The 19,639-nt window shown below is 43.7% G+C and overlaps 2 protein-coding genes across 5 annotated transcripts; both read left to right on the forward strand.

The window, feature by feature from the left end:
• The first annotated feature begins 1,752 nt into the window (after positions 1–1,752).
• LOC4331709 (indole-3-pyruvate monooxygenase YUCCA8) lies at positions 1,753–7,117 on the forward strand. Of its 4 annotated transcripts, none has more exons than XM_015775539.3 (8): positions 1,753–2,037; positions 2,121–2,187; positions 2,416–2,882; positions 3,023–3,106; positions 4,166–4,840; positions 5,238–5,486; positions 6,217–6,339; positions 6,451–7,117. In XM_015775539.3, exons 4-8 carry the CDS (start codon positions 3,059–3,061, stop codon positions 6,661–6,663), a joined length of 1,308 nt encoding a protein of 435 aa, XP_015631025.1. In that variant the 5' UTR covers positions 1,753–2,037; positions 2,121–2,187; positions 2,416–2,882; positions 3,023–3,058; the 3' UTR covers positions 6,664–7,117. The 4 variants fall into 4 exon arrangements, with proteins under 4 accessions (XP_015631025.1, XP_015631024.1, XP_015631023.1 ...); XM_015775538.3 differs by having other exon boundaries at positions 2,448–2,882; positions 3,020–3,106; XM_015775537.3 differs by having other exon boundaries at positions 2,448–2,882.
• A 10,968-nt stretch (positions 7,118–18,085) lies between these two features.
• On the forward strand, positions 18,086–19,122 carry LOC4331710 (probable histone H2A variant 1). Its single transcript, NM_001417225.1, has 2 exons — positions 18,086–18,299; positions 18,457–19,122. The coding sequence occupies exons 1-2, from the start codon at positions 18,180–18,182 to the stop codon at positions 18,751–18,753; spliced, it is 417 nt and encodes a 138-aa protein (NP_001404154.1). The 5' UTR covers positions 18,086–18,179; the 3' UTR covers positions 18,754–19,122.
• Positions 19,123–19,639: the final 517 nt, after the last annotated feature.

Raw genomic sequence — 19,639 nt, forward strand, 5'->3', positions numbered from 1 at the left:
ATTCAAATTTGACATTCGAACTCGATGGTTTAGGGAGGAATCAAGGGAGACTCGAGGAGAAGTCAAGGAAGAGATTCAAAACGGAAACTTGGATATTTTTTTTGTAGTCGGAGCGAATATTCGGCAAGGATTCAAAGGAAGGGATTGACTTTCGGAATTTGATTTCGGAGACTTGAATTTTGGATAGGAAATCTTGAGGTGGAGGATTTTTGATTTCGATGAGAGGGAACAACGGGATCGAATTGAGATCCATGGCATAACTTAGACTCTCACACAAAGAACGAAAATTTTCGCAATTAGGATTTTGCCGAGTTAGTTTTTAACGACTCACGAAAAGCGGAGCGTTACAGGTACCAGGAAGTAAAATATTTTCTAATATAAAATTTAGTACCTCCTGGCATTAGGTATATGGAGATATACCAAAATTTTTAATGTAAAATTTTAAGTACATTTTTTTCATGTACTAGCTACCTCCGTCCCAAAAGAAAAACTCACTTCAAGGCTTAAATCTGGATATATGCAAACCCTAAAGTGTTTTTTTAAGCAAAATTCATGCGAAATTCCTGGGAACCATTGAGCCACTTCTGAGCACACGGCGACACATGTAGGTTATATACAGTGGTGACAAATGATTAGAGCACTCTACTCGGTTGAACTTTCTATACTCATCATCATCCAAGTTATCCATGGATGGATAAAGCGCACAAAAAGCACTACACTACAAGAGGCCAACGAGTTGCATGAAGAAGATATAGATATCTAATTATCTATCAGCATCACCAATGATTAATCATGCAAGAGACCATATACAGTTGCACCGTCTAGTCACGATCGATTAGTATCATAGTACGTACACCTCCATTCCTAATATAAGTATCTATAACTTATTTCTACAATTTTAAAATTGAAGATATTTTTGCCTGTAGTTTGGTACGTCATTCGTGTATAAATTGGTTTTTAAGTTTGTTCACTTTTAAAAATACATATTCGTATTTGAGTCGGGTTATAAGTTCGTTCGTTTTTAGAAATACAGAAGGAGTTGCATAAGAAATTTATTTAAAAAAACTCACATACTAACTTAAGATGATTGGACTTCTAATTGTAGCTCATGATTTTCTAGACAAATATATATCCAAACAAATTCTCATAGTGAATTTCATCTTAACTAAACCGTATAACAATAATAGGATTAAAATAGTCTTTACCCGTTGCAATGCACGGGTTTTTTTTATAGCTTAGTAAAACATAAAAGTATAAAGAAGCAATATCTCTCGGTCATCTCATTGGTTAAATCTCAAATTTTAAATTGTTTAGATTTCGGTCTTATGTACTTGATTGACTGAAAAGATGTTTAGATTGTTGTGCACTGGAATCAATGTTCCAGAAATGCTTATATTGTAATAAATCTTAGAAATATTTATATTTGAGAACCTGAGGGAGTATAAGCAACTTATATATCAAGCATACTAATTAATCCTTAGATCTCCCCGAAAAGAAGATGTAATCCTAGGTGATTACATAGTGCATATTTCTACTCACCGGACAAGATTATTCTGCAATCTGCAGATTCTGCACTATTGAGAATCGATTCATTGGTTATTATTTTATATACATATATTGGCGTAAGCAGCCTTGGTGCGAATCTGGTTCCAACTTTCCGCCTTCCGAGATCGAAAGCGTGTTCCATCCACATGCCGCTAACTGACAGCGTCACAGCGGTTACTAACGTACCCGTCTTCTCTGTTGGAAAGCGTATTTTATTCGCAACGTGCGGTTCTTCCAGTTTCTCGGCGCCTCGGCGGTGCCCGCGCAGCGATCGAGGGGAAATTCCTGAGAGTTAAATTCGTTGAATCTTACCATCTTGTTTGTTATGATTGGATCCATTTGCCCTTGCATGCTTGATTTTGCAGGTGTGGGCGAAGGGGAAGCCTCGAAGTGCAAAGCCGCCCCTGCTTGCACGCGATGTGTTCGGTGAAATGCCTCTGGGACGCACAGGTGTCATTTCCCGAGGAAGCTCTGTTCTCGTAACATTTTGAGGTAGAGGTCACTGATTCTGATTTTTTAACACGATGTTTTAAGCAAGAAGTTAACTTTTCTCAGCAACTCGATCTAACTTTTAGGGAGATGCACATTGCCAGTGGTGCTACTACAGATTACTGAACCATAGGCGCTCTATGCTGTGAAAAGGTAAATCCAGTAATGCTGTCCGCTGTTCTCCACAATTTTTCTGAAATTGGTAGCATTATGTCTGCTTTGTGGGCATTGATGTGCCACTGCCGCCTACAGTCAAAGTTAAAATCGACGGGATCTCCATGTTCCTGACACGGCAAATTCTTCGATTCGAATGAAATGTTTGCTTTAGCATCCTAAAGAAATTCTTTTGTTATATTTATTTTTCTTTTAATCAATAATCAGTTATGCCAACACGGTGCACAACCTACAAACAGGGCAGCTAAAATTTCAATCAAATGGATCAGGAGCACCTTCTGACATTGAATGCTTGCACGTCATGGAATGTGGTTAATGTGATCAACTGATCATCCATGTGCTGATGGGATCTTTAAGTAGCTGCTTTGTGTCCATCACCCTATCTGTCAACATCGTAGAGTTCTTCACCATATCAACTTTGAGGTGTTTCAGATTCTTTTTATTTGGTTGCTGTCATAGTTAGTGGAGACAATGGGGATATCCAGGCAAGGAATCTGAAGAGTATGTAACTTCTACTCACGCGCATCAAAATTTCAGTATCTCATCTTTTACTGCCTGCTTATCTGGTGAGATATTATAAGAGGGAGGACTCAGTAAACTCCTCTAAAAAATGGTTCGAAGTAAACCATTTCAATTATTCAGCTCAGTACGCAAAACAATGAGGCTGGCTTTAGGTATGTATCCTTCCTCCCTGCTTCCACTGTAACAGTTCATTAGTCTAAGTGAAATTATTTAGCAATTAGGTCCTAGGTAACTAGCTGAGTAGACTAATAAACTAGGCTCTAAAAATCTTCTGGATCTTATTTTGTAGCAGAAGGGGTTGACCAGGACTGCTCTGTCAAAGAGCAGAATGTCCTTAACATCAGCACTGCCTGCTTGCAAATTATATGCTTACATGGTATGTCTCTTGCTCTCTTCATTAGTCATTACAAAACAGTGTTCGTAGAGATGCATACTTAGATCCATGCTATTGTTGCCCAAATAGAAAAAAAAAATTATGATTAACATCGTAACATGTTCTGTAGAATTAATGGGTATGGAAGCATTATCAGTATATACCATTGATAGACTAGCTAGCTGATTCGCCCCTCCTTCCAGAAAACAGAGAAGTGATTGGTTGAATGTACTCATGAAAGTCGCAAACCAAGGACCACTATGGAGGCTTCACCTTAAGATATGCATATCTAACACTGGAAACTATGTTCATGCATTGGCTGGCAATGGCACATACATGGTTGGTTTTGTCAAAGTGCATTGCATGACAAGATCTCATACGATTTGATCTCTGGGTTCTAGGAATGCCTAAGATGCATGCAAAGTTTACTTCTAGAAAAACCCAAATAAAAAAAAGATAATATTAGAAGTATATACACTATTTCCCTTTTTTTCTTCATTGTCCTGAAAAGATTGGTGGCAATCATTCCAACAGTAGTGACAGAACTCATAAAAATAGCCCTGTACAATGTAAGGTGTCCCCCTTGTACATTCAGTCATTCACTTCCCCTTATATATAGGGGAGAGACTAGAGAGGGACCCTCACCCTGAGCTCATTGAGGTGGCCAAATAGGTTCTGATCACACCTTTCTCCTCCTCCATGCTTACTACACTGGCACTGTAGTGCATGCAAGAGGAGAGGCAAAAAGATGATGATGTCCTTAGCAGCTTAGGTTGTGGCTACCTAGCTCTTCAACTAGCTTCTTCCCAGAATCCACATAGAGAGGCAGAGCTATATAGCAGAGTAGGAAGATACATACACACACATATGCATATAATTCCTAGCTCTAGCTGGTGCTAGCTCCATAGGAGATGTGTCCATTCCATTGCAGTGCCACGAGCTCGCTAGCTAGCTGCTAGCTCTTCGTTTCCAAGAGTAGTGTTTGTTTCCAAGAGGCCAGAGTGATCGATCGAGCTTAGCTCATCGGTTCTTGGGCCATCGATCGATCGACCGATCATGCAGGGGCAGCAGAAGCAGAATGCAGGTGGTGGTGGTGGTGACAATGCGAGCCCTTGCATTGTGCTGGATGGGCCCATCATCGTCGGCGCCGGGCCGTCGGGGCTGGCCGTGGCGGCGACGCTCCGGCAGCACGGAGCGCCGTTCACCGTGGTGGAGCGGTCCGGTGGCGTGGCCGACCTGTGGACGAACCGCACGTACGACCGCCTCCGCCTCCACCTCCCCAAGGTGTTCTGCGAGCTCCCCCACGTCGCCTTCCCGCCGGACTTCCCCACCTACCCCACCAAGCACGACTTCCTCCGCTACCTCCACTCCTACGCCGCCCGCTTCGCCATCGCCCCGCTCCTCCGCCGCACCGTCACCCGCGCCTGGTACGACCACCCGGCCTCCCTGTGGCGCGTGACGACGACGACAACGTCGTCGTCGGCGACGTCTGTGATCACCGAGTACGCGTCGCCGTGGCTGGTGGTGGCGAGCGGGGAGAACGCGGAGGTGGTGGTGCCCAAGGTGAAGGGGAGGGAGAGGTTCGCCGGCGAGGCGCTGCACTCGAGCGAGTACCGGAGCGGGGAGAGGTTCAGGGGCATGAGGGTGCTGGTCGTCGGCTGCGGCAACTCTGGGATGGAGATGTGCCTGGACCTCTGCGAGCATGGCGCCATGCCGTTCATGTCGGTCAGGAGTGGTGTAAGTACTAACGACTACTTGCTACTCTACCACTCTTCATGCTCACTTGCATCATATATATCTCTCTCTTCTCCAAACTAGCTGATATATATATTATTGATCTTATAAATGATCCAACTAACAGCGTGCATTTTCCACTTGGCATTTTAAATTGCTCCTTTTTTCGATAATGGATATATCAGTTAATCTAGCTTCTACATCCGAGATGCATATATGATGTATCCGCCCGCTTCGCATTTTTCTCTTTTATGTAACAATGTAAATACTTTGGTCAAGTAAAACAAGCATTTTTTTCCCCAGTTCTCTAGTACAAATATTACTTTTTTTAAAAAAAAAAGTATCAATATTCTATTCATTGACATATTATTCATATATGTTTGCTGCAACAATGGAACAGGTGCATGTTCTACCGAGAGAGATGTTTGGGGCCTCGACATTTGGTATAGCAATGAAGCTGTTGAGATGGCTGCCCATCAAGATGGTGGATAGGTTTCTACTCCTCGTTGCAAGGATGGTGCTGGGAGACACCGAGAAGTATGGTCTCAAGAGGCCCAAACTGGGCCCATTGGAGATCAAGAACATCACCGGCAAGAGCCCTGTTCTCGACGTGGGAGCATGGTCCTTGATCAAATCGGGAAACATCAAGGTATATGAATATGTGGTCACCTGTCTCTCTCTCTTATCTATCTCTCTCTCCGGAAAGTTGGATGGAAGTAAGCGTCAATGGAGTTAAAAGGCTTCTTTCGCATACCATGCCAAATCCTACTTTCACTTTTGAGGTTTCCACAACATTCTCCCTAGCTTGTTTGCGAGTAGTAACTGGGAAAAATTACAGTTTTATCTGCTCCTTGGCCTGATGGTTCCTTGGATTTTACCCTCTTCCTGGAATCCTGATGCAGGAGCAGGACTTGCATTTGTACTTTAGGGAGATACCATATACGTAGCTTTCATGTAGTTGACGATCGAAGGGAGGCATTATTAAGCATGGAAACAAAATAGACACCGGAGAAAAACAAAGAGGAAGCATTGTATTATAGGATCATCTTCTTTATTTTACATAATGAAATGAAATAATAGCTAGACTTATAGCTTTGCACTGAACTCTATTGCAAGTAGTAGCAACAAGTTGAGTAGTATTAATTGTGTCCGTCTCAGAAAGAAAGAATGTACGATAATTCTGGCTATGCATCTGGACAACGATCGTTCTTTTTGAAATGGGTCGAGGTAGTAGTAGTACTACTGCAGAGTGGTGTACATTCCGTTTGACTTGAGGCCGGCCCGGCCGGGCTATCTCTCACATATGTCCGTATAATGTGTATGTTGTGCATGTGCACCTCTGATGCCTCTTGTGCTGTAACAAACGCATATGCATGCAGATAGTACCGGAGGTGGAGTCATTCAGCGGCAACGGGGCGAGGTTCGTGGACGGCAACGAGATGGCGTTCGATGCCGTCATCTTCGCCACCGGCTACAGAAGCAATGTCCCCTCCTGGCTCCAGGTTTACACATACATATATATATCTCTCTGTATAGCTAGACTGTAGAATGAATGCAGTTAAGGCAATGTTGCTGATCGATACCAGTACTGTGCTTGTGATATGTATCATCAGGAGGACGGTGAGTTGTTCACGGAGGAGGGCAAGCTGAGGAGCAGCGGCAGCAGCAGTGAGTGGAGGTGGAGGGGTCCAAACGGGCTCTACTGCGTGGGATTCTCCGGGCGGGGCCTGCTCGGCGCTGGAGCAGACGCGCTGCGAGCTGCCGCCGACATCGCCGGGAGGTGGCAGGAGACGCAGCAGGCAGCAGCCAACATCTCCTCGGTGTAGTCGTCCACAGGCCGGATCGAGGACGGACGGGACGGACGGTGCATGCTGCGCTGTGCACACAGGCTCAGCTACCTCAGCTGCTGCTGCTGCTGCTGCTGATGGCCTCTCGCTCGCATGCATGGCAACATGGCATAGGTAGCCATGGCCGGAGTCGCATGCATTGCAAATATTCCACAGCTCGCGAGCTCACATCTGTTGCTAGCTAGCGAGCAGCAGCGGCCGGCTGGTGACCAGCGATGGCGCTGGTGACCAGCAGCAGCGAGCAGATGCACAGAGATCATATGTAGTCGATGCATGGGAGAGGAGGAGGAGGAGGAGGAGGGGTGTGTGTGTACGTGTATGTGCAGTGCAGGTGGGTTGTGACAAAGTTTTGCATAGGATGTTGCTTGTCTGATGCGCCCCATGCAATGCAGATACGGCTGAAAGAGTGCAGTCGTTTTTTTTGTTTTTATAATTTTGGTCCAGGGCTGCAGGCCGTGATGATGTCTGCATTACGTACTACCCAATTCCAACACTGAACCCCTTTTGATTTTATTCGCCCACCTCTCTCTCTCTCTCTCTCTCTTGCTCTTGCATGCCTCCGCGCCCAGTGTACTGTCTTTTCCGATCGATCGATACACATGCGAACAGAGAAGAGCTAGCGCGAACCAAAAAATTCCCCAAGTGCACACAACCACATTTCTAGCAGTCTCTCATCAATTGTGCTACATATGTGTGGTCTTCCAGTCTGCATCGATCGATCGATTGGTTCTAACTGCATGGATGCGTTGTGCATAGTATACCACGTACCTCATTTCTTGCATGCCGAGCTGATCGACAAGACACACGTACGTATACCCACAGTGCATGGATCGCTTCGTCAGATCGATATACAGAGATTATACACACAGCTAGCCACAGTGTTCAACTCCCTCACCTATCTCTGCCTGCTAAGGGGAAAGTGTTATCATCTTCTCCTTTCTTACGAATCACTTAAATAGTCATCTATTTTATTTTACAAAAAATAATTTATAAGATAGATTAGTAGGGTGAGACAAATCACTCTACAAACATTAAAGTTTAAATTTAACATTTACAAAGTTTGTAACGGATCAATTTATAGAGGTTGAATTTAAACCTGCATGTTTTAGTGTGATATGATATAACCCATATTATTATCTTACCTTTTCTTTTAAAAAAATGATAATTATTAAGTTCATATGTAAGAACTAGCTAGGATTGTCTTCTGGAGAGATGAAAAGTCATCTTCCCTACCAAGGTGGAGTATATGGAAAGTGATTTCATCCCTCAAGGGGATATCCTCCTGTTTTTGGTAAGATAAATTAATATGAAATATATCAGTACACAAACACGCAAGTTAAAATTCAACTTCTGCCAGTTGTAACAAAGATAACAAATATAGATGCGAAAGTACGATAATTATTTTCGGTTTAATTTGTTCTTTTTGTTGTAACTTATAGATGTCGAATTTGGTCTTGTATGTTTGTGGATTCATATTAATCTATGTTGTCAATTTTTTTATAACTATTTAACTGATATGAATGACGAAGAAATATCCCCTCAAGGAATGAAAATCCATTCCTGAAGTATATATAATTATGTACACTGCATTGCAGGGGTGGGGTTTAGGAGTAAGGTAGCTAGGGTTGCACCCCTACTCTTGAATCTAAATATACATTAGAACTGTAAAAACTTCAAAAAGTAGAGAATTAAAGGCAAAACTATGTCAATTACATTAGTTGAGCCTTAGACTTGGAAGAATCCTGGTTCTGCTACACGTACTGTATAGTAGTCACACTGCTCCACTCGATCTCTGTAGCCGGCCTTACCGTATACGTACGTAGGCATAAGTATGACATGTACAGGGATGGGCTCTATATCTCCTGATGCGTCACTTGTCATGCATGGACACACACATCACCAGCTAGCTACTGTACGTCACTCCACTCTCTCCATGAGTCTTCTCGATCCGGTCTTCTCTACTGCTCTCCTCTACGACGACCTTCGTACGTGCAAACATTTTCCATTGGGGCACGCTCACCTGATACAGTCCCTGCTTTTATATCTGAACCCTGTACTCTTTTTTTTGTTCATACCATACACCAAAAACCATCATACATCAATTTGGCCGGCTATCTCGTCGTCTTCTCACCTAGCAAGTCGATCCTAACACAGAGATCGAACTAGTGAGAGAATTGAATCAGTGAGAGATTCAGAAATCGAGAGAGAGAATCACTGAGAGAGCTAGAGGTGTGTACAGAGAGAAGCTGGAGAAGGGGACAACGCGCCAATTCCGATCGATCGGCGGAGGCGTCGCGTATGCGTATACGGACGAAAGCGAGATGCGTGCGGTGCGTGGACGGATGCGTGCGTGGTCTCGGTCTCCGTCTCCGTCTACCCCCTCCTCGTCGAGCCGCGCGCGGGTGGGCTAGCTTGGCGCCTTGCGCTACCTCCTCGGAGTTTATTTTGGCCGCCACCGCGCGCGACTGACGAGAGACCCCGGCCCTCCTCCGGCCTAATTTCGTCTCCTTCGGCTGCATCGTCGTCGTCGTCCCCGGCCGGTCATGGCCGGCCTCCTCCTGCCGTACCAGCTGGGCCACACCACCGCAGCAGCTGCCTAGCGAAGAACTGTGCCACACATGTACAAGCCGGCCACAAGCTCGATCCATCTGCTGTGTCGGGTTACGTTACCGCCAGTAACCGCGCGGTTACCATGGTTACCAGTCTTACCGTGAGGTACGGTAATATAATTACCGCGGTAACCTCCTTAAATTTAAATAAATTTAAAAAATAATTTGAACTTTTGATAAATTTTACATGATTTTTCACGGTTACCGCTTACCACCGGGGCATGGTAACCCCGGCCCCGGCGGTTTGGGAAACCCACTCACAAGAGAGGGAGAGATTGATCGATCGATGCATGATCCGCATCGAGATCGATATAGACCAGCGGCTATTAATAATTCTGGATTTCTGTCACGCAGAGATAACCACCGTGTATATACGTGCTACGTACTGTAAACCAGTAGTACTATACCACCAGTGAACTGTTCAAGGCCTTGATTTGGGAGTGGTACAGTGCTGAAGCATGCAGCCGCGCCTGTACCTGTACGTACTGCTCTGCTCCATGAACAATAAACCATTTTTTGTTCAGAATAGATGATGAACATATCGTACGTTTATATATATATACCTATGATTTGATCAGGGTAGTAGCAAAATATTGGCTGAGATTGTTTAGATATATATCTCGCGCTTTCACTTCACTGCAGCAAACGGTGCACTGCTCCCTATGCATGGACTACTACACAATGCATGTGTCTATACACATGCATGATCATTGCGTGCATACTAGCACTGACCACGTACAGGTACAGCCCGACGTACTACTGCGCGCGCACAGCATTGCATCGGTCGCTAGCCAAGCCAGCCAGCTATACGTACATGTCAGGCTATGCATGCATGCATGCATCACCTATACTCCAAGGAGAAGTCCATCACGATGTGTGTGCTAGCTAGCTTCAGTTACATCAGAGTCAGGAGGGCTAGGACCAGGATGGCTGTGCTTGCCTGGTTGAAGCTGCAAGCTTGCAATGCATGCGTGCAAGCAAAAACGTACATTATTTGTTTCAAAATAAACAAATCTAACTAATACGAGATTATAATACATTTTAATACTATGATACTTATGCGTTATGTCCCGCGTTAGATTTATTTATTTTAAAATGGAGTGAGTAGAAGTATACTAGTGTTTGATGCATAAGAGAGCATATAATATTTGAACTGTGGTGTGCTGATCAGTTAGTACCTCCAATGACAAGCACATAGACTCATAGTTCTCTCGTGTTTGATGGATTATACTAGTACAATACAACACTAGCCCTGTTGCAGTTAGTTAAATCGCCCAATGGCTATAAGAGCAGGTTACGTCGTTGAAGGTCAAAATTAAGTATCATAAAAAAAAAGTGCTACAGTTTGTGGCACTATGCAGGCAGTATGTATCAGCGTAGCAGGAGAGAAGAGACAAAAAGAGGTCGGCTTAACGATTGCGAGAACAGGGGGTCCAGTGAAGCAAGAAGCACAGGATGCATGCTACCTGACGCTGCTCTCGTCACTACTATTCGTAGCTAATACTACTGCCCTACATGCTACATTCTGTAGCTGCCAAGGGCTGGACCCATATTTGTTTTCGTCCCAACTACTAATGTCATTGCTGTTCCCCAGCTACTGATTTCGTCTATGTCCTCATCAAGGAAACAGTAGGGGGAAAAGTTTCTCCACACTTAACATTTTCTCGTTAATTGCTACTTCGCTACTCGTTCATCAATAAATATAAGACATTTTGGGTTTAAATTTTAACTGTAAATAAAAAGAATTATGCTACACTACTCTTCAAGCTTCGGTAAGTTTCATCGGATTAGGTTTACGGGTTTAGAGAAACATTAAAGGATAGTTGAGTTGGTAAAAGACCTGCAATAGGCGGCAAAGATAGGTCGGCGGTGAGGCACCAACGCTAAAACCGTGGGGATGGATGGATCGGATGATGATGCATGGTTGTGGGTGGGGTTAATAATGTCGCCCGGGGGGAGCGGCAAGAGAAACATTTTTCACTTTTGGTGAGCTACCAGAAAAAATGGATGAGATACGGAGTGGAGGAAACTTAAATGCACTAGCTCAACTTGGAGACAGTGGAGGCAACTACGTGTTGGCGGAAGATATGGGAGAGAAGAACGAGGATGAGAGCTAGAGAGGCGACAAGGAGGGAGTGAGTTGAGTGGCTAGCCTCATCGGAACCAGCATGGTGGAGGGCAAGAGCATCAGTATATGTAACAATTTGCCCTTTAGAACCGCGTGGCCTATCCTATATGACCGGCGGATCCATTTACACATATCACTGCACTTACACACATCATCGTTTCATGTAAAAGAATTAACCCATGGGTGATATGATTGGAGGGATAAGCCCTTATAAAATGGTTCCACCCTTATTAAACTAGTATGGTGATACTAAACATGCACACATTGCTCTAATGGACCATGTATGTCAAATCCTATTTGGACTAGGATGTCACAGTACACTAGGTTAGGCGGGAGTAAGGTGGTGGGCAACGAAAGTAGTGTGATCAGGCGGAGGAAGTGAGGAGGAGAAGTGGAGTTATAGATTAGTTGATTGATGAACACATAAAATTACGAGTAAATTACAGTTTGGGCTATATATTCTTCCCAAAGTTTTCCTTTGGTATATTGAAAAGGGGATGATTCTAACAAAAGATAATCTTGCTAAAAGAAGATGGAAGGGTAACTTGCCTTTTAGCTTGTGTAACTCTAATGAGTCAATTCAACATCTCTTCTTTGATTGCATAATGGCTAGATACATTTGGAATACAATCTATCTTACTTTTGAAATCAAGCAACCACGTAATAGTTCACACTTGTTTGGAAATTGGTTAAGAGGTTTGAACTTAAACTTAAAAGACAAACTTGGGTGGGCATAGCGGCGATTTATTGGGCTTTGTGACTCAGTAGAAATGACTTAGTCTTTAATGGCTACAATCACGTATCTTTCTTGCAGGTAATTTTCAAAGCAACTCAGTTGTCAAGGCTTTGCTCTTTGCTTCTTAAGGAAGACGAAGGCATTGAAGTAATCGCGAAGTGCAAGCTTTTAGAGAAGCGTATGATGGAGCTCTTCTCTACTTTTGGGTGAAACTTTAGAAGAAGGATTGAAGCATAGCTTTTAGTTCCTCTTGCTTGTTGTCCATCTTTAAAACTTATTTATGATTTACCCATGTAACGGGAGAGTCTTATGTACTCGTGTTTGTGACTTTTAGGCTGTGTACACCCTCACAAGGTATAGAGGTCGGGTTTATTATAATCCATTATTAAAAAAAATTATTCCCAAAGTTTTCATTTAAACCACCTCTGAAGTGGTTTTTTTTTTCACTTTAGATTAGGTATTGTTTGCAAATATTATACTTTGGGTCAGGTGGCCTATGTGTGAGTGAGCAGTAGACATAGGGGTCAGTCTCATTGATATGTGACCACATGGTCCAAAATATAATTTTTGATTTAAAAAATATCTAGTTTAAAAGTGAAAAAGGTACTTCCAAGATGCTCCAAGTGAAATTTTGATACGAATATAAATATGGCCTAAACCGCAATTCACTCAGATTATTATTTATCGCACCTTGCTTTGTATGGAGCATGGCGGGGACGAGATCATCGAGATGAAAGAAATGGAGAGTAAAAGTTACACTCTGGAGTCTGGACCCTGGACCATGGAGCCATCGATCGAGATGGTACGTACATCGAATCCTGACAATGCAGTATTCTGAGTACGTGAAAATCCGGGTACATAGTGCAGTACACACACACCAGTATGTGCATGTGGCTTTCTTTTGTGGCAGAGATCGATTTAATTTTCTGCTTTTTTTTTTCTCGAAGGCGCAAAAGAATGCACATGAATATATTAGAAGATAAGAATATTCGTTACACAACGCATTAAGCCAGACCGACTTATGTCAAGAGAGGAAGAAAACAAAAGACCAAAGGAAAAAGACTCGGAAAGTACGACTCCAACCAGCTGGAAGGGGGCAGAGCCCACTACTCTCCCAATAAAACCCTAAAATTAGCAATGCCAGCTAACGACCAAAGATGGCCCTCTGAGCGGATGGACTGAAGGACCTCCGAGATCGGCGATAACGCAGAGTCAAAAACCCTGGAGTTCCGTTCCTTCCACAATTGCCAGGAGACCAAGAGGATCAGAGAATCGAAGCCGTGACGAAGATGCTCAGGTAAGCATGCCCTGGACGAAGGCCACCAAACCTGGAGATAGCTACCACGGGAGGGAGAGAGGGCAGCCCAACCAGCAGACGACAACACACGGAGCCAGACATGCCGAGCGAACACGCAATCGAGGAGGATGTGGTTCGCCGTCTCAAGCTCTTGAGTGCATAAGGGGCCGACCGAGTGACTATCAATGCCACGCTTCTGGAGGAGATCTGCCGTCCAGCGGCGTCGCTGAAAAACAAACTAGAGGAAGAACTTGCATTTAGCAGGACCCTTAGCGTGCCAGAGAAGATCAGCATAAGTAAAGGAGTACTGGCCATAGAAGCTCATCTGGTAAGCCGAAAATTTCCTGCTTTTCACTTACACATACAGGTATACTGTACCAAATACTACACTTACTCATATACTAGAGGTGTGTTTAGTTCTTTGGGTGTAAAGTTTTAAAAGTATACGGACACATATTTAAAGTATTAAACGTAGACTAATAACAAAACAAATTACAGATTCCGCCAGCAAACTGCGAGACAAATTGATTAAACCTAATTAATCCGTCATTAGCAAATGTTTACGGTAGCATCACATTATCAAATCCCGGCGGTAGGCTGAAAAGATTTGTCTCGCAATTTACATGCAAACTGTGTAATTAGTTTTTTTTTCACATTTAATACCTCATACATGTATCCAAATATTTGATGTGACGTTTTTGCTAAAAAATTTTGGAATCTAAACCAGGCCTAGATATAGGTCTTGTTTGGATCCTCCGGACTATTAAATAGCCTTCCAGAATCTTGCTATTTAGGATTATTAAACGTAGATTACTGACAATTAAAACCGATTCCATAACCCCTGAGCTATTTTGCGAGACGAATCTAACGATGGATATTAATCCATAATTAACGGCTAATTACTGTAGCATCACTGTAGCAAATCATGGATTAATATACCTTGTTAGATTCGTCTCACAAAATAGACTAGAGGTTATGGAATGTATTTTGTCAGTAATCTACGTTTAATACTCTTAAATAGCAAGATTTTGGAGGGTTATTTAATAGCCCTCCGAATCCAGACTGGCCATACTCTATCGGTGTTGGTTTCAGAAAGGGAATTTGAAACCCAGAATCAAGTTTCGGACGCATCTCTAGCTCTCAGGGTACTACGATTGCACGAATCACTATGATCCAGCAGGCAGTCAGGCAGAGAGAGTTCACGTGATTGATTGATCGGAGGCAAGGCAGAGAGAAAGAATGCATGGGTGCACGCCATTGACGAGATGTATCTATCGAGTACTAGTAGTAGTGGTATGAGAGGAGAGAGGGTGACGGTTGATGATCTCAGAGACGGAATGCAACCGTGTCCACGTCGATCTTTCTCGGAATACATGAACAATCCCTTTTGCCTGGCTCTCGCAGAAACGGTGTGCCAGCTCTCGACTCATGCTCACATACTACTATGTTCAAAAATAAGCTAACCCTAATTATGAATGTTTCGTTGATAGGATTAGTATTTTTTATAGGGCGGAGATAGCTAGCGAGAGGGAGGGAGAGAGAGAGAATGAGAGATGATATTCTAGATGTAGTTCTGGGCAATGAGGCGTCTGCGTCGTCGTCGGCCCTGCGTGTGCTGCCACAAAGGCCAGTGGTGGGGAACGCACACATCTTCTTAATTTATGTGCATGGCGCCAAACTCCCCGATTGAATTCGATCGATACCGCTGCAGATCGATGCATGCATGCGTAGTAGTAGTAGTAGCAGCTCCCTCGCCAGATTCCACCAAATTGCGCGCCGGTCGATCGGTGTACATGATACATCCATCCATCCATCCATCGGCTACATCTACCCAAGTCTCGTCGTCAAGCCTCGATCGCATCGCACCCCACGCCACCGCTCGCTCTCTCATCACACACGGACACCAACATGTGTAGTACGTGTATGTGCACATGCAGGGTCAATATAGGAGTCGTCGGTGGATCGGTCGATCTCCCGTCTCTCCACGCAACGTACGCAAACGCATGCGTATACGCGCCGCGCGCGGCAGAACGGGTGTGCGTGCGTGCGTACGTCGCGCCGGCCGGGGCCCGTACGCAAGTACGCCGTGTGTGTGTGTGTGGCGCTGCGTGCGATCGATCAGCGCGCGCGCACACATGCAAATTTAGCCCAAGCGACGACGCACGTACGACGAGCGCTGCGGCGCTACATACGCATGCATGGATGTATATGCCGCCGTCCGTAAGCTGGCTGGCCGGCCGGGAACCCGGGACGTCGTACGTACGAACGCCCATCCTCGATATATCCAACACAAACATCATGGATGCATACACACACATGGTTCATGGATAGATGCACCGATCAATAAATCGGAGATATCCTTGTGTATATTATACGACGTACAATAGCATCGGGTACTTCTCTATCATGATATATAGAGATCGATGCTAGTATAAACAGAGTATGATCATCGGCATGGGTGGTACTTCCCCGGCTGCCTGAATGGGTGCTACTTAAGGCACTACTCCCATGAGAGATGAAAGCACAACATGCATCAATGCATGCACACGGGACTAGCTAGTAGCAACGATATGATCGACAAGTACTACTCCTATATTATACGACGTACGTACAATTAGTATGTTGCGTCACAAATCAATCGGTCAGACTTAGGACCCATGCAGATCGATATTTGGTTCGATTCGATAGATACATGTGGGAGCGTGACGTACGGCCGCTGAATACTTGTATCTGTTGCATGTACTTGTATGTATCTCGTCATCCTCACTGTGTAAATTTTGCCGTTTCTTTCCTTCTTCACATGACGGCACTATAGTACGTGCGTAGAAGTGTAATTTGTTTGTTTGTTTTTTTGGAAGACGTACTGCGTTGTTTACCGTACAGGCGTACACAACCATCCTGGATTTCTCTGGTGGACAAGTACGTGTACGCCCATGATACGGGGAAACACTTTTAACTACCTAGGTGGAGTCCATCCATTTATTACATGTCAACCAAATAGGTATGAAAAAAATTTAGAAAATTTAACAAGATACCTTCATATGTAAATGTCACATCACAAACATACAAGTTTAAATTTAACTTCTACAAGCTCTAGCAAAAATATCAAATCAAGTTTGATTTGTTATTTTTGTTACAACTTATAAAAGTTAAATTTTAATATATATGTTTGTATATTGATATATTATATATCAATATATCTTGTTAATTTTTTATAACCATTTAATCGACATGCACTAAATGAGTGATTAAAATCCATCGCCATGATACCCCCAGGTTGTTCTTGTATGTGTGCCCTACAGGCTTTTAGGAGTACATTCTAACCCCATGCCCGCTGCACAGTAATTGACGCGGCCCATCTGCGTGGCCGTCGACGTATCCAGTATATGGGTCAATTTGGATCACAGATTATGCAGTGGTCCTAAATGGGACGGGCTAGAGGCCCACAATATTTTTTCACGTTACATCCAAATTTGTGTGGCCCGATTAGGATCGCTGCCAACTATTCCCTTCGTCTCAGGATTTTGAGTTTTTGTTTTGCACTATTTGGCCACTCATATTATTCAAAAAATTTTAGAATTATTATTTATTTATTTTTGACTTACTTTATTATCCAAAGTACTTTAAGCACAAATTTTCGTTTTTTATATTTGTACAATTTTTTAATAAGACGAGTGATCAAACAGTGCAAGCAAAAAACTCAAAATCCCTTATATTATGGGATGGAGGGAGTAGTCAGTTTGGCAGGCCGACAACACCGGCTTCCCTATATATTTTAGCAACTTTATAGGTGTCTTATATTGATGTCGAGTTCGAATTATATCCTTAAACTGTAATACTGATGTTGAGCTCGCATTTTCCAAAACAGGTTAAATAATATCTTAACATAGTATGTATGTTTATTTTAGCTGACGTGGCAATATAGTCAGAAAAAATACATGGGGGCCACATGTAATTTAACTTCAACCTCTTCCCATATATGGGCTCCACATTTTTTTTACTAGGAAGCCACGTCAAAAAAAAAAAACATCCATCTATATTGTCTTAGAACCTTATTTTCCTGGGTTTTAAAAGATGGAGGTTCAACATTTATAGTATTACGATTCCAGGATGTAATTCAAACTCGACGTCTAGATTAGAAACCTTAATGAACTTATTCCTACTAGAGGCTCTAATCTTTTGGCCCAATCAACGTATGCCAAAGCCAAAATTTAAATTTTTGAACTTAATTTTGAAGTAGTTTTTGAGTTTTTTCAATCATAGTTTCTTATACAATATGGTCATTTAAGTCGCTAAGAACATAATTGTAAAAGTTTTAATCACAAGTTATATTTTTTCGCTACTACGCCAAATAGCGTATATTCCGCATATAGCCATCCGATGAGGCTGCCGTTTATAGGGTTCTAAAGAAAAAGGCTGGTTTGGGCCGAGCACCAGATAAGTCGGGCCGATCTCAAACAGAGGCGGTGGCATGGCCCAGTCCAGAAGAAATTTCGCATCTCCAAAAATTTCCACCCGCGAAAACTCCGTGCGACAGTGCGCCGCCCACCAAATTCAAATTTTGAACGCGAAAACTTCCCCCGCGCGTCTTCCTCTCATGCTTAAATCTGCGCAAATCACGCGCTCCTCGCAAGCAACAGTGAGTTTGAACAGAACAACGCGACGACCCTTGCAGCGCACGACCCCGCGGACTCGATCCAGATCTAGGGCTTCTCGTCGGCGGCGATGGCGGGCAAGGGAGGCAAGGGGCTCCTCGCGGCCAAGACCACGGCGGCAAAGAGCGCCGACAAGGACAAGGACAAGAAGAAGGCCCCCGTCTCCCGCTCCTCCCGCGCCGGCCTCCAGGTACTTCCCCCTTTTGCCCATCTTCCCTTTCGGATTTGTAGATGTGAGTCTTGCTTGTTCTCTCCTCGAGCTGCGAATATCTTGGATTTCGGTTTTGGTGCGCGGATTTTTCCCAAATCCTCCGTTTGAATTCACGATCTGAATTTGTCTTCCTCAGTTCCCGGTGGGGCGTATCCACAGGCAGCTCAAGTCGAGGGCGTCGGCTCATGGCCGCGTCGGCGCCACCGCCGCCGTGTACTCCGCGGCGATTCTCGAGTACCTAACCGCCGAGGTCCTGGAGCTGGCCGGCAACGCGAGCAAGGATCTCAAGGTGAAGCGTATCACCCCGCGCCATCTCCAGCTAGCCATCCGCGGGGATGAGGAGCTCGACACGCTCATCAAGGGCACCATCGCCGGCGGTGGCGTCATCCCCCATATCCACAAGTCGCTCATCAACAAGACCTCCAAAGAGTGATGCGAAAAAAAAAAAACTCCCTCATGTGCTTTGCTTGACTCGAAGTTTGGTGGGTGTTTTACTGTTAATTTGTTATGTTTTCTCATTTGATTTGATGTATTTGTGCTACAGTGTTCAATCCTTAGTGGGTTTAGGTGCCTTTTAGTCTTTTGAAATTATCGTGACAATGTTGGTTGCAGCTGAATTCTTGTGAATTCTTCACTCCGTATGCTGTTCTGAACCATCCATCTCGATGCTTCAGTTCAGATTATCTTGTTAATGTTTAAGATCAGTTCGATTGATTGGCATGTGCCCATGTGTTTGTCAAGATGTTGTACTGCTGGTAATTTGGTCTGTTTACGTTTTTGAAATTTGGAAACGTATCTGTCATGATTTGATGCGTTTGCGTTTTTGAATTGTACCAATACCTGTATGGAAACCACAAGTTATGGAAACCAGTGCAACATCTTACAGTGCCAGCAAGTCACAAAAGAACTACCAAGACAGTTTACAGTGCCAGCAAGTCACAAAAGAACTACCAAGACAGTTTACAGTGCCAGAACAGCTAAGTAGCTGTATATGATTATATCCTTAAGCAACAGAGTTTTAGACTTTAGCTCCTGTGTTTTGTCCAACAGCTTCTTTATCCATTCCTCTAAGCACCTTTTGTCATCCTCTTTTTCAATCTTGTTCCATCGCTGCACAAGCGAGATCATATTGTATATCACATTAAGAGTAGGTGTTTGTTTAGTTCCTAACTTTTTCTTCAAACTTCCAACTTTTTCATTACATCAAAACTTTTCTACACATATAAACTTCCAACTTTTTTCTTCAAACTTCTATTTTTGGCGTGGAACTAAACACACCCTAGAATTCAAAGTTTATTTTCAAAAATCCAATCATTCCT

The sequence above is a fragment of the Oryza sativa genome, chromosome 3, assembly GCF_034140825.1.
Source record: "Oryza sativa Japonica Group chromosome 3, ASM3414082v1".
NCBI classification, from domain to species: Eukaryota; Viridiplantae; Streptophyta; class Magnoliopsida; order Poales; family Poaceae; genus Oryza; species Oryza sativa.

What these genes read in the sequence shown, in the direction of transcription:
- LOC4331709 (XM_015775539.3), top strand. Translation starts at nt 3,059, where the DNA reads ATGTCCTTAACATCAGCACTGCCTGCTTGCAAATTATATGCTTACATG. An exon ending in GCAAATTATATGCTTACATG is followed by an intron (nt 3,107 to 4,165) that starts GTATGTCTCTTG and finishes CCGATCATGCAG; the next exon opens with GGGCAGCAGAAGCAGAATGC. An exon ending in TCAAATCGGGAAACATCAAG is followed by an intron (nt 5,487 to 6,216) that starts GTATATGAATAT and finishes ATATGCATGCAG; the next exon opens with ATAGTACCGGAGGTGGAGTC.
- LOC4331710 (NM_001417225.1), top strand. Translation starts at nt 18,180, where the DNA reads ATGGCGGGCAAGGGAGGCAAGGGGCTCCTCGCGGCCAAGACCACGGCG. An exon ending in CCTCCCGCGCCGGCCTCCAG is followed by an intron (nt 18,300 to 18,456) that starts GTACTTCCCCCT and finishes TGTCTTCCTCAG; the next exon opens with TTCCCGGTGGGGCGTATCCA.